The sequence below is a fragment of the Ostrinia nubilalis genome, chromosome 3 (assembly GCF_963855985.1).
Source record: "Ostrinia nubilalis chromosome 3, ilOstNubi1.1, whole genome shotgun sequence".
In the NCBI taxonomy this organism is placed as follows: domain Eukaryota; kingdom Metazoa; phylum Arthropoda; class Insecta; order Lepidoptera; family Crambidae; genus Ostrinia; species Ostrinia nubilalis.
The window spans coordinates 7,750,013-7,763,990 of NC_087090.1; the positions used below are offsets into that span (position 1 = coordinate 7,750,013).

A 13,978-nucleotide genomic window follows, 5' to 3' on the forward strand; every position below is an offset into this window, starting at 1 on the left:
AACAAAACGATGATCATTTTTAATCAATTTATTTCCAAGGGTAATTCTTATGTATCCTGTTATTGCCGCACAGACAAGTCGCGTTGCAGAATCCTTGAGGGCATACGTCAGCTAGCCCGACCAGTTCCTCGCAGTTGGAGTAAAAGTCACGGTGGAAACACGGGTTGGTGCAGAGTTTGTCAGCTACGCAGCTTTGTGGGCAGTCCTGGCATGGCATACCCGCTTTGTACGGGAACTCGGGGGTGGGGATAATGTTGCCACTGAAAAATATATGAACTGATAAAGCTGACGTAAAAGAGTTGAAAAAATCGAATGTCTCCGATTCAAATTGGCCATAAATAAATCTTATTAGACACAAGTAGACATCTATTACATACGACTCACTCGAGTCATTGATCATTGATCAAAGAGTAAAACTATAGCCTATGTATTTAGGTAATGTAAGATCTAAACGAAAGAAAAATCTTTTGATGTTCATTTCCCTAGCTAGAGAAGTAAAAACTAAACTAAGTGCGTATTAACGCACATAATTTCTATTTTAGTAGGTCAAAATTAGATAACTGAATTAACTAATTTATGCAAATTAAATGATCAAGTTACGTGATAATTTATTTTATTTCACTTGACAATGGTGCGTGAAATTTTTAACGTTGGCACGTGGGAAATAGTAGTTGCATTGATGATTTCAACCACATCTGCTTGTAGCTTCAAACAAGGCGCTACATAGGTCGATCTTAGTAACGCATTAGTTACAAAATTTTTAAAATAAAAAGAAAGATACAAAGGTGTACAATGTACACACGACAGCACATCAGGCTACCCATTTTTGTTGCTAATTCGCTCTTATTACAACTGCACAAGAACCCGCAGTGGTTACCTTGACGTGCCGTCGTCTGTACATTGTAAGCAAAAAGGTGCAAAATTTTGTCATTTGCTACGAAGTGATAGAATAAAATCTTGAATAGTTGACCAAAGTTTCAAAAAGTGAAAGCTTTGTTTAATCATAAAACTGATTTAATTGTTAACTAACTGAAACAGTAAATATACGAGAAGGTAAACGAATATTGGCAACTTCGGAACTTGATTTGAACACAACGTGATTTTATAAGTTTAAAAAGAAAAATATACTCACTGTGGACAATAGTGACAAACGTAGTTGTAAAACTGTCCCCATGGTCCCCCTGCACAATGCGCTATGCCGCAGCCCAGTTTATGGCTTGTGGCCCACACCATCTGTGTGTAGTGCCCTACAGCTTTCAGGTCGCGTATTGGCAACCCATACGTGAAGTTCTGGTATTCGAGGAACCAGCTCTTGAGAGCGAAGAACCTAAAAATGTAAAGACAGATTTGAAAAAACGCAGCATTTTAAAATTCTTCCGTAAGTATCTCTGTCAGACTAATAATGATAGAGGATCATTCGTCATCAGTCATATATACGAGTATATCATTATCTAGAGAGGAACTTACATGTCCCCTCTTAGGTAAACTATGTAGGTGTTTCACGTTGGTAGTGTCTAAAGTAGATATTTCTTAGCAGGCAGTGGCAGTAAATGAAACAAATGCAAGGGCATTTGTTTACATCTCAGAAGAACATCAGCCCCCCTAGACAAAACGCACTTTTTGATCGAATCGAAAATCGAATCCGTCAAAACTCCATACAAAAAAGGGGCTTTTCGACCACTTTTCGACTGGTTTGCGATTATAATTTGCACTTTGTCTAAACCCCCAGAAGTAACTTCATCTGTCACAGGATAAAAATTACCTACTAATTTTCAAGAATCTTTGAATGTTCGTAGCGTTTAAGCTTGGTGTGCCTTTAGATTGACACGACATCGTATCATCAACCATGCATTATCCTTGTTAATTATTTTTACATTTGTATAAACTTTACTGCATAATAACACAACAAAGGATTTTTTCATACGGTTAATTGTGTAATACGTTGATCACGTTTCATTATTTTGTTTTTCAAACAAGCACAATAATTGTTACTATTATTACGTTTAGAGCTTTAAGGTCACGTTAACTTGGCTTATTATATTGCTATCGGGATTGAATTGCGACATAATAACAGCCTTTATTTACATACGATGTCTATCTCACGCTTGATCAAGTCCGTTAATTTTCTTTTCAACTTGGACACATTAATGCCTTCAATTAAACTCGAGTCATATTGATAAAGTTGATCTATAGGAAAAAAAACTACCCATTCTATTCACTTTTATAACCTGTGAAATCTATAATTACTTTATCACGAATTTGAGCACTGTGTTTTTAAAATCGAAACATCGTGACGAGTTCTTACTACACAGGAAATCGAGTCAAACCTGACAAAAAACAGAGAAACAGGCCCGATAATTTATCTTTCGATTTATGGACTTAACTGAACCTTGGCTCATATTGACTCTTCATTGAATTTTTATTGTTCCTTTATGTTCTATTGATTGAAGCAAAAAATATAGCTGATACACGATGAACAGTTAGGTTCAACTCTATCATAGATGTAAACATTATGTTTTTACAATACTTAGGATGTTTCTTTTGTCAATCACCGTATTACGCGATATTAAAATTTACTTAGCTAATCTATTATTTACCTAGTCGTCTGATAGAAACTGTCACAAAACGGTAGCTATTGGATAATCTGTGACCATAGGATTTGGTCCTTTTCCTTTTTTTAGACGCGACGGAAATGCTTTGCGCACTATCAAGGGATTACAGCCGGGGGGCAGGTTGGGTTTATGTAGAGCAAACTTTCAACTTTAAAACGGTTTGATTATGTAGGTTTGAGCATATTCTTTAAAAGTACCGCGAATCAATTTATTTAATTGCACGACTCAAATGAATTTATCAATATACGCACATACTTATTAAAACTATCTTACCAAGGAGTTTTTTGGCTAGAGACGAACAAATTTTGTCCACAACTGCCAAGTTGCGGGATAGTGTTCTCTCTGGCGTCGTTGTGTTTCAGAAACACGCATCTGTCCGCATATTGTTGCGCTTGCTTCGCGGCCAATGGGTGCCATGACTGAAAATGAAAATAACTAAGAAATAAATTTTTACTAAGTTATTCTGCGATTAAGTAAAAAGCTTGTTAATGCCTCCTAAAGTCCTAACCAAGTTGTCGCATACGCCTGTTGAATACTGATAGGATTTATAAAAATCAAATTCAAATAGTTACCTAGTCGTCTGGTAGAAAGACACCTTGAGATTCGTATAGAATTTCGAACATTACATACCTACCTAGCATCTTTATGGTCGTCTATCAAAGATTTGAAAAAACCCTGAGCTGGAAAAGCTCCGCGTCAACGTAACTTATTTGAAGCCTATCTAGCATTCGGTTAGCATTAACAAAGATGTTAAAATTAATTAAGCGTTTTTATTTAGTTTTTTTAATTAAAATAATCAAGTAAATTAAAAACTAAATAAACAAATGAAAAACGTGGAGTTAATTAATGTTTACGGTTGAAGATTAATGTTCAGATTTTTATACTTAAATCTGCACTTTATACACGCGACCTTTTTACTGCTTAATCAGGATCAGAAAATTATTTATGATAAGGTTTAATTAAATTAAGGGCCGATTTTTCAATCGTCAGATAACTTTTAACTGAAGAATAAACTTGTTATTTTGACATATTTTCCATACTGGAACTGTCAATGTGCCAAACTTAATCTTCAGATAAAAGTTATCGGACGATTGAAAAATCAGCCCTAAGTTTAATTACTCTTACAAGTTATCATTTTCATTTTTCTAATATTCAAGATAGAGCAAATTACTGATTTATCTCACAGCTGAAACAGCGGGGATAGAAATAGACCCGTATCGATAATTGTATTATTTCCGTATTCGAGACTCTATTTGTATTATTATTGATTTTTATCACGTCTGTGTACCGCTTTCAATCAAGCCAGCCATTTTTAATGGAATATTAAGTTACTTTTGCACATAACTATTTACCCTGCCCTGCCCAATTGATTCGGCTTGCCCAAGAAAAGCATGCGGTTTACCCGTTACTAATTAACTAGAAAGTTAATATTGTAGATGTCGACAATAAGTAAGTAGTAAAATTAACTTGCAACATGTTGGCCAATGTTTAACCAAATCATTAAATCATAGGCAACTACTTTTATACAAACTGAATTATTGAAATATTATTTTATTGAGCGATAAAATAAATTTTATCGCTCAATAAAATAAGTAGAGTCATTGGACTTATTTTCCTAAGGAGTCTCGTCGTTTCTAAATGTTTCTGAAATATGATAAAGATACAAAAATAGGTACACTCAACATCAAATAAATCGCACCTTCCGCGACGTGAACTTTAAAGTTTTTCTTCTGACACAATCATGGTGCCCCAACGATATTGGTGTATACCTACCATAATTATGCGACTTGAAAAAAGACCTCACTTGGGGCTCACCTTTGGGATCAATTAGACCAATTTTTATGGTATTAAACCAAATAATGATCTCACGTGTCCTCTTTAACAGATGGATAGCGATTAATTTTAACTTAACAGTTTTATAGCCATAAAAGTTTGCTCAAGCGTCCTTTCTTCTAAAGACACATTTTTGGGGTAAGTAAAAACCTTTCCATTAATGAAATGAAGTTTAGAACTAGGCTTTTAAATGGTGCCATTATTGGTTGGAAGTGGGGATGCATACGTTTGAAAGTGCTTGTCGCGGGAGGTGCGATTTATTTGATGTCGAGTGTAGTTTGTTTCTTACCATCATCAACATGTTTGCTGCAGGAGGCTGGACTTTGGTTCGCAAGAAGTTATGGTAGAGCACGATTTTTCTTCGGACTATGGACCGTTTCGGATTCAAAGCGTTATCAGGAATTTTACTTGCTGGAAAAAGCTCTGAAAGAGTAATTAATTCACTTTAGCGTCGTGATCTTTTAATTTTTAAAATACAACGAATGATGGCGGGTTTGAATCCCGCTGGGGACAAAATTAAATGAGTGTTATGAATACGAGCATTTAAGTCATGGCCGTTTGTCAGTAAAGAGACTCGATAAATAATAAAATTGATGTGATAAAAGTTTGCACATCTTTCTTTGTTTTTTTTTTCTAGATGTTTAAGAAGAAACTGCTCTCTATGCAGAGCAAGTAACTATTTATTTAAGTTCAAGTAGGTACATTGTATTTTCGAAAACTATAATTTAAATGTGCAAAATCTAAGATTGAAACTGAAATTATAGCAAACGAGTATTAAGCATTAGTCAAGTCACGATAAGTTAATTAAGTTACTCACGTATATTATCCCATGTTCGTGAACTCTGCAGTACTACCATCACATGGAATAGTAGGACAATGAAGAACCACGTAGCACACGACATAATCAATCACTTTTTACAGTCGAAATGTTGACTGCGCAGTATATTTCCGATTTACTATAGGTACACCGAATCTAAATAAATATTTCTGTAAGTGTAAATTAGATTAAGGTTTAAAACTAAATTATTCGCATAATGGCACGATAAAATGATTGACAGCCGTGGATTTGAAAGGCCGTTAGTATAAAATTAAATGGGGAATGAATTCATCAATCAAGAGTCACCTTGCGGAATCAAAATCCATAAAATAACGATTCGTTGGTCTTCTATTGTAATTTCAAGCGGGAAGTCTTTAGGTAGAAATATGAATTTATTTACCATAGCGTGTCTAAATTATTATTGGCTATTTTATTAAAATGTAGCTCGTTGGTAGCTGCATTTTAAACATATTTAACTAATCATATTTTATTGTAAGTAGCTAGGTAGATTTATAACATATTACTAAAACTTTTTCAAAGAAAATTTAAACAGTAGCTATAAACTTACCTTCAGCACTTTTGTAAAATCATTAAAATTCAGAACAGTTAACTCGACATCTCGATCTCACAATGTAGCTTTAACCATTGAACCAGACTGTGCGTGTTTGTAATTTAAGTAGCGTCAGTTCTGCGTCCCGCGACCGTCTGATTTGGACTACACGACCGGACCAATGCTCCGGCTGCCAAATGATCCTTGATATTAATTTACTTAACGTAAACAAAAAATCTCGCGAAGAAAAACTGCGCGAAGAACGTAAGAGTACCTTACCTTATTATATAAATTGCAACTTTTTCACGCCACATTTTACCCTCTGTAAATGGCTACTACTTGCTTGTGGTTAGAAACTTAGAAACATATCGTAATGAGATAATTACTTACCTACCGTGTTTTTCTTTCAAACTTCTCGTAAACCGTTCTGCGGCAAAAAGTCATTACTAAAAACAATGCTTACTTGACGAAGGTATTTCTTAATTACTCTAAAATAATTTTAATTGCCGCATTTTATATTCACTCACTGCGTAATGCGTACAAATAAAACTTTTAACGGACGACGCTTTTTGTACAACTTTTTTCACCTCTTCCCGCCATAATTTTCTTTTTTTCTCTATGGCATTTTATTTTTTATTTTCTGAAAAATAAAATTTCTTTTTTCCAGCCAGTCCTATTGCTTTCTTTTCAGCCAGTTCTTCGCTTTACAGTTCTTTTTCATGAGATCACAACTCAAACCGTAATGAGCTGATTTTTTGGCGCCTGAAATGATTCAACCTAGTACTTAATATTAAATTTGATTGATCACGAACTGTTGATTGGTAAAACTCCATATCTGTGGCTAAAACAAATCCACTTAGGGCTTTGGACATCTATTAGGTACACGTGTGGATATAAAAATTGGTCTGTCCGGATGTAAACTTGTCCTGTTAAACCTATTTAAAATCATCAAAAAACCGGTACTTAGTTACATTTAAATACCTACGGAATACTAATGACGGAGAAAAAATCTTGAGGCTATAATAATTATAAGTGACCTTTAAATTGATGAACAGCCTCCTCTTAAAAGGAAAGTGACATAAAGATTGTAAATATCGAGCGATTACTATTAGGGACAAAAAAAGCTTAATATGGTCTACAAAACACTTTAAAAATAAACGATACAAAATACTTTATACAATACATAAGAGTAGGCGCACACCGTTGATTTTTAGTTGGCCGATAGTTGTGCCCGATTTTAATTTGTATGAAGAATCGGCCAAATCGAATCGGCGTAGTGTGCGCACTCCCATAAATGCCCATACTGATCAACTGCCCGACTAAACTATCGGCCGACGAAAAATCAACGGTGTGCGCCTACTCTAAGTGTTTACCTACCTACCTACTTATGTAGCCGAACTACATTGTAGCGACACATTTTAAAAGATCAGTAGATTACTTTTAAAACCTTATGTATTACATTTTAATCATTTTCCCGTTTTAAATACCGTTAAGACTAGACCTATTGAATAATTGAGAACAAGCTCCGTTAGCTTAAATACAATAATTTTGAGAATTCAACATAACATTTTCACTTTTGGGGCATTTCACGCGAAGCGGACAACGAAAATCAAGTCAGGTTTTGGATTTTGTTCATATTTGGATTAAATGTACTGCTACATGACCTGAATGGATGTGCATCATTATAATTTTTTTATGAAGCTTAGTTTATTTTTTATGAGCGTTCAAAAAATTGGTAAAATTTTAGGAAAAGATTTTTCAGAAGCTATTATGTACTGCTATTATTACATTTGATTAAAAATAAACTAACTGTTGGACTTTTGAGAATAAATAACTGTGTTTCTTACTGTTTACTACAAATTTGAAATTTCTTTTTTGTTCACATAGAAAACCGGAAGTAAAGTTTTAAAATCGAATTTTACAAAACTTCGGTATTTTTTAAATTTTAAATTTTTATTTTAAAATATACCTAGTAGTCTATAAATAACATGTGTAAAGTTGTAGAATGGAGTCTGTATTGGTTTTTGATTTAGACGCAGTACAGTGCGAGCGCGCCGCAATGAGCGTCATACTGGCTATCGACATTTGGCTACTGTATAAAAAATATTTGTTCGAAAATAACTGAAACATTAATATTGTTGCATGCATACTCTTAAATAATTATAATTTTGACTCGGTGAACTTTGTACCGCCTAAAAACAATGATTGTTGGCATTGAGATGGTATTACGTCGCAGACCACCCACAACTTATTGGATAATATTCTTAAAACATTACCCTTCTTTTTGGGTAGTCGGGATATATTAGTCCAGGGTGCCAGCTATCTCCATGCCAAATATCATTAAAATCTGTTCAGCCGTTCTTTGTTTTATACATAAAACAAAGTCGTGTTAGTTACACGATTTATAAGTCAATAACGGCTGGGCAGATTTTGATAAAATTTGATATGGAGGTAGCTAGCCAACTACCTAAAAAAGAAGATTAATATTTTTAGTGTAGGTATTATTCAATAAGATGTGGATAGTCCGCGACGTAATACGCACCATCTCAATGCCAACAATCATTGTCTGTTAGATGGTACGAAGTTCGCCGAGTCAAAATTATAATTGTTTAAGGGTATGCATGCAACAATATTAACGTTTCAGTTATTTTTGAACAAATATTTTTTATACAGTAGCCAAATTTTAATGTCGATAGCCAGTATGACGCTCATTGCGGCGCGCTCGCACTGTACTGCGTCTAAATCAAAAACCAATACAGACTCCATTCTACAACTTTACACACGTTATTTATAGACTACTAGGTAGGATATTCTAAAATATAAATTTTAAATTTAAAAAATCCCGAAGTTTTGTAAAATTCGATTTTAAAACTTTACTTCCGGTTTTCTATGTGAACAAATAAGAAATTTCAAATTTGTAGTAAATAGTAAGAAACACAGTTATCTATTCTCAAAAGTACAATGTTTAGTTTATTTTTAATCAAATGTAATAATAGCATTAATAGCCTCTGAAAAATCAGTTCCTAAAATTTTACCAATTTTTTGAACGCTCATAAAAAATAAACTAAGCTTCATAAAAAAATTATAATGATGCACATCCATTCAGATCATATAGCAGTACATTAGATCCAAATATGAACAAAATCCAAAACCTGACTTGATTTTCGCTGTCCGCTTCGCGTGAAATGCCCCTTTTATCAGATGAATCTGTGTCTCTACCATTTTGTTGCCTGATAAGTAAGTTCTTTTTTAGAAGAAAGCAAAGCTAGGCGTCAATTGCCAAGCTCCATCTGTTAATTTAAAATAGGTTAGGTAGTTGGGTCTCTCTACCAACTACTTAAATGTCATTAAACAATCTCCCCGACTAGGTAATAATGGTAATAGGTACAAATGGGCTTCTAGGAGATACATTAGATCATTATCGTCACAAACTAATATTGCGAATGTCAAATGCATTAAGTAGCGACGGCCTATTTCAATTCAAAACATGAATCTCATATTCAGAGATGTTCAATTGACACTGACTGACTAATGTAGAGTACAGTATCGTCTTCCCAGCAAATTGGCGCCTTGGCGCTTTGCCTGTTACGTACCTACAACTGACCTATACAATTGAAGCTTAATCGATTTTTAATCAAACATGAACAATTTGAACTGAAGAAAGCATTAGCTACAGAATAACTCAAAGTAGCTTTAATTTTTTATTGAATAACTAGGTAAGGTAAGTATACAATAGATTCTATCTACTAATTAACTAAATAATGTCACATACATAAATCATTAGATATTATAACGTATTAATTAGTACTTAATTGGTTTCAAAACGAATAATAAAACTGAAACACAAAGCTTCAGCATTGAGTCGTAAAAGAGATAATAACAGATAACAAGCTTCAGATCCGTAGATATCGAACATAATGTGAACTCATCCTGCCTTGGATACGCGATCTTGAACCGTATGTAGATTTGGCTATTACAATCTTTTTTCCCTAAATAAGTAGTTTTAATAACCTCCTCCTTTTTTGAAGTCGGTTAAAAATTAATAAAGTCAAACTCCCTGTCCAGTTTCAAGGTCAATACCAAGGTATCTTGAGACGAGTCCCAGGAAGCATTGGACGTGTCTGGGTTTATCTCGTGAGGGAGGGGCAGCTTGAGGTAGTACTGAGATGACGTCACCGTAACGCTGGTGGTGTCCACCGCTAGGTCCACGTTTTCTTTCTTATCGCCCGGCATTTTGATCCGCACTATAAGGTTCTCGCAACTGGCTGACGAAGGGGTCTTTGGGCCTATCTGCAAAATGAAGAAATAGACGTCAGTAAAATTCTTGCCTGCTTTTACCTATGTAAAAATCTCGATACCCTCATGGTTTGGTTTCAATCAGGAATACTCTGTAAGGAGTAGTAGGTAGGACTTCGTCTGAGATGTTCAAAGTTTATGTACCTACCTACTCATTCAGATAGAGTAGGTACTTAGTTAGGCATCAATAAAAGTAAAATAACACAATCATGTGGTCAATCACGATGGTGGTTCGTAGTTTAACAGTTTGACACTCTACAAAAAGCGACTACACAAGAAAAGATCGTCGTCACCAACGTAATCGTCTTAGGGTATAAGTAGGTACCTACCTATAATTAAGGCTTAAGCAAAGTCTACGACTACTTACATAAGTTACTAATAAATTGGAAAGGTAAAGCCTACCTGAAGAAAGACGTCCTCTGCGCTGACGGCTTGTTGATAATTCATTTTATATTCAGGCGTCTTTCGGTCAGTCACTCCTCCTCCGACGAAACTCAACTCCTCCGCCTCCTTCTCCTGCTGTAATTCGAACTCTTCAATGTTTTTTGGTGTGTTTTTGGCTACATCAGCGGGCGGTAGCTTTCCTCTGTTGGAAGTTATCTCGTAGTCTGTTGAGAAAAAAAACGTAAATGTATCATAATCGTTACAGCAGGATATTTGTTGTTTTAGATAGAAAACATACACTTCAACATCAAACCAAACAAGAAACTAGAAAGCTAATTTAGGCGGTCCTATCGCATAAAGCGATCTCTTCCAGACATCCTTTAGATATAGAGCGTTCTCTTACCTGTACTATTTAGGTCATTCCCTTGAAGTACCTCAGGTTCTGGTGGTCGCAGTAATTCTGCCAACTTTTCCATAGCAGCTGGTGAGAAGTCTGCCATTTTGGTTGGTAGGGTTTAGGAAATGCAATAGGTATACCTATGTATTTACTCGAGTATCGACTCTACTTAGTTTCAAGTATTGCTGATATCAATACAATAGCGGGAGTCTCAGGGAGTCTACTACGGGATTGTTTTGACTGTTTGATTGATCAATATGACATTACATTCGTACATGGTAACATGTTGCTATAGTTACCGCTTACCGCAGTCGCCTTCTCTTTTTGAACCGCCTAGCGAATGGCGATTAGACGCCATGAACGCTCAGCATGAACGTGGCATAAACCCAGTGGGTTGTAGTAGTTGTAGGTTCAATTCCAGATTCCAGACCAGACTAAAGCCTGGTCCGTGAGCACGTAGAATTTTGTCCAATGACCCCAAGCTACCCATCCTTATCACTCGCGCGTAATTATATTGCTGTCGCGACTGTGCGACGCGCGCCCGCAGTGAGTGTGCGAGCGCAACAGCAACATAATTACGCGCGAGCGATAAGGATGGGTAGCTTGGGGTCATTGGACAAAATTCTACGTGCTCACGGACCAGAGGTGGAATTGTGTAAAGCAATCGTTATCATTTGACAGTTCATAACGTACGATTATTTCAAACGCTTTGTTTAACTGACTCTAACGTACGTTATGAACTGTCAAATGATTACGATTGCTTTACACAATTCCACCTCAGGCTTTACACAAAATAATTATTTTTATTGGCGGAATTAAAGTCTACTAAACAATTATTTACTCTCTGGCTTATAAAAATTATTGTAATTATTTATCTTCTGAGACCAGAGGGCAACAGGAGAATAACAGTGAATATAAAAGTACTAACTTTCAATTCAATACGAAAGTGATAGGAACAGTACTGCTGTTCAGTCTATCATTGGGACCCTGCTGTCACATAACCTGATGTGAGGACTTGCAAATAATGAAAAAATGCCATGTCACATTACAATTTGGTTCAAGTTTGGATACCAACCTAACTCAATTCTTAACATACTAGTTTTAACTTGAGACTACGTTTTAACTTGAGTCCAAGCCAGTTTTTCCTTACATGTCAAATATGGTTACAGTTAACTGATTATGCTATACATGGGAATTGGTATCAATTTTAGCCCATACAAAACTGACTAATTTGGCCTAGGTAAAGCTGATAAGTCCTAAAATTACTTGGTTTGGCTGCAACCTTAACACTGAGTCCTTAAATATTAATTAATCAATCTAACTTAAATTCTAATTTGACCATTAGGTGTTTTGTTTGCAGTAGGTATAATTAATACAGTAAAGTAAATTAAAATAAAGAAATTACAATTAATTAGTAGCACAATAGTATATTTGCATATTCAGAATTAGATTGACAAACAATGTAAGTATGCACTAAAGAATTTCAGTTACAGACTAAATATGATTCAAGGGAAACCATCATCATCTTCTTCAGCCATTTCCTTAGCAAGCTCTAGGTCTTGCTGTTCTCTCTCCCTGCGTTCTTCAGCACTTTCCAATTCCTTGCCATAAGACTTGGGAGGGTATCTCATAGCCTTCACACTCTGGTTATGTAAATCCAAGCAAAATGATATGCGCTGATGGAAAGCCAGCTGAGGTTCCCTTGTGCAATAAATATCAGAGCTCTCCTTGTTGCTCATATATCCCTTTTCTGGGTCAAGAGTAGCCTCAATAACACCATCTCTAATTGCCTTAGCAACAATGAACTCTGCATCCTCAGCAGAATCCAGACCAAGTTTCCTTGCAATATCTTTTGGTGATATTCTTGAGTAGGACAAACCAATTGAGCGAATTGCAGTCTTGATGACATTCTGTCTGAGACGTAGAATCAGAGTAAAGGTATGGTCAACGCGGAACTGTGGGCCATAGTTCTCGAGGACTTCACCAAATCTTTGTAGATTACCAAGTCTCACAGCTTGAGTGAGCTGGAAGTAGGGGGCCAATGCCTTTCTGAGTGGTGCTTGTCGGAAAATAGCACGCTCAGGAATATCACCCAACAAAAGTTCCACAACAATGGCCAGTTTCTGAACTGTCTGACGGAAACCAACAGCTGCAGTTTGAGGGGCCTTCCGTAGGGCTTGCACTAAATGTTTATGAGCATCACTGTACTCTAGACGCGCTGCTTTAATTCTGCCCAAATAATACAAAAATCTTGCCCACTCATTGTTACTGGCATTTTCCGGGAATACAGACTTGCTTACTAGCTTATCGGCTTGATCGTACAAGGAGTAATGTAAATAATTTCTTAGTAAGCAATTTATAAGCACAGCTTGTCCTTCATAATCGTTTCTCAAGGTAGATGTACGTAGACGGGCATGCAGCAGCCCTCTGATCAAATCCAATTTATTGGTAAGTTCAAAAACACGAGAATGATAGAAATAGCACTTGGCGGCGATCAAGTCGAGGGTTCTGCGATTTTGAGCAGTCACTTTGCTCATCAATTGCTGTGAGCATTCAGTAGCTTCTTCTAGCTTGTTTGTATCCAGCAAACGTAGCAACACTAAAAGATGGATGTATACATCCACTTCAGGCGCAGGTGTTTTGGGCGCACTTCTGGAGCGAGGTGGTTCGATTTCTACCGCACCTGCAGCAGGGCTTTCAACAAAGGCGAGTAGGGTTTCCTTGTCAGAACTTGATGGATATAGTTGACTGATAATTGCCCGCAAAACATTTCCATTCAACTTCCTTCTTGTGCTCGGAAGAGAACGAAGAACTCTCATCGCAAATCTAGGCTCCTTCGATGTTACGGCTTTGTCAATTTGTCTTACATGTTCTCTCAAATCCTGAACACTGAGCACATCAGCATCTTTCTTGACTTCGCTCATTTCAACATCACTTGCTGCTGCAGGACTCTCCACGCTTTTCATTTCAACATCTTGCTCCACGGGGGCCATTTTCGTCGACAATTTCTCAAAATTTTTATTTTCGAGACAAAACAACCCGAATCACTAAAATTCAATTGTCATCCTACTGTCAAAAATATGCCGAGT

General features: G+C 36.0%; 3 protein-coding genes across 3 annotated transcripts; all 3 read right to left on the reverse strand.

Annotated features, from left to right (window-relative positions):
• Positions 1-13: 13 nt before the first annotated feature.
• Positions 14-5,998, reverse strand: LOC135088294 (serotriflin-like). The gene is made up of 6 exons (XM_063983162.1): positions 5,831-5,998; positions 5,263-5,432; positions 4,735-4,868; positions 2,886-3,031; positions 1,133-1,327; positions 14-260 (listed from the first exon to the last, which is right to left on the reverse strand). Exons 2-6 carry the CDS (start codon positions 5,345-5,347, stop codon positions 29-31), a joined length of 792 nt encoding a protein of 263 aa, XP_063839232.1. The 5' UTR covers positions 5,348-5,432; positions 5,831-5,998; the 3' UTR covers positions 14-28.
• Positions 5,999-9,516: 3,518 nt separating this feature from the next.
• On the reverse strand, positions 9,517-11,137 carry LOC135088295 (dynein axonemal assembly factor 6). The gene is made up of 3 exons (XM_063983163.1): positions 10,896-11,137; positions 10,511-10,716; positions 9,517-10,102 (listed from the first exon to the last, which is right to left on the reverse strand). Exons 1-3 carry the CDS (start codon positions 10,990-10,992, stop codon positions 9,845-9,847), a joined length of 561 nt encoding a protein of 186 aa, XP_063839233.1. The 5' UTR covers positions 10,993-11,137; the 3' UTR covers positions 9,517-9,844.
• A 1,159-nt stretch (positions 11,138-12,296) lies between these two features.
• Positions 12,297-13,978, reverse strand: LOC135087812 (probable 26S proteasome non-ATPase regulatory subunit 3). The gene has a single exon (XM_063982611.1). It carries the CDS (start codon positions 13,880-13,882, stop codon positions 12,395-12,397), a length of 1,488 nt encoding a protein of 495 aa, XP_063838681.1. The 5' UTR covers positions 13,883-13,978; the 3' UTR covers positions 12,297-12,394.

Bases quoted from the DNA above. Each gene is read 5' to 3' on its own strand.
- LOC135088294 (XM_063983162.1), bottom strand. From the start codon at position 5,347: ATGTCGTGTGCTACGTGGTTCTTCATTGTCCTACTATTCCATGTGATG. The intron at 3,032-4,734 runs GTAAGAAACAAA...TTTCATTTTCAG, and splicing joins CAGCAAACATGTTGATGATG to TCATGGCACCCATTGGCCGC. The intron at 261-1,132 runs GTGAGTATATTT...TATATTTTTCAG, and splicing joins GTTTGTCACTATTGTCCACA to TGGCAACATTATCCCCACCC.
- LOC135088295 (XM_063983163.1), bottom strand. From the start codon at position 10,992: ATGGCAGACTTCTCACCAGCTGCTATGGAAAAGTTGGCAGAATTACTG. The intron at 10,717-10,895 runs GTAAGAGAACGC...TTTTCTCAACAG, and splicing joins GAATGACCTAAATAGTACAG to ACTACGAGATAACTTCCAAC. The intron at 10,103-10,510 runs GTAGGCTTTACC...TTCATTTTGCAG, and splicing joins CAGAGGACGTCTTTCTTCAG to ATAGGCCCAAAGACCCCTTC.
- LOC135087812 (XM_063982611.1), bottom strand. From the start codon at position 13,882: ATGGCCCCCGTGGAGCAAGATGTTGAAATGAAAAGCGTGGAGAGTCCT.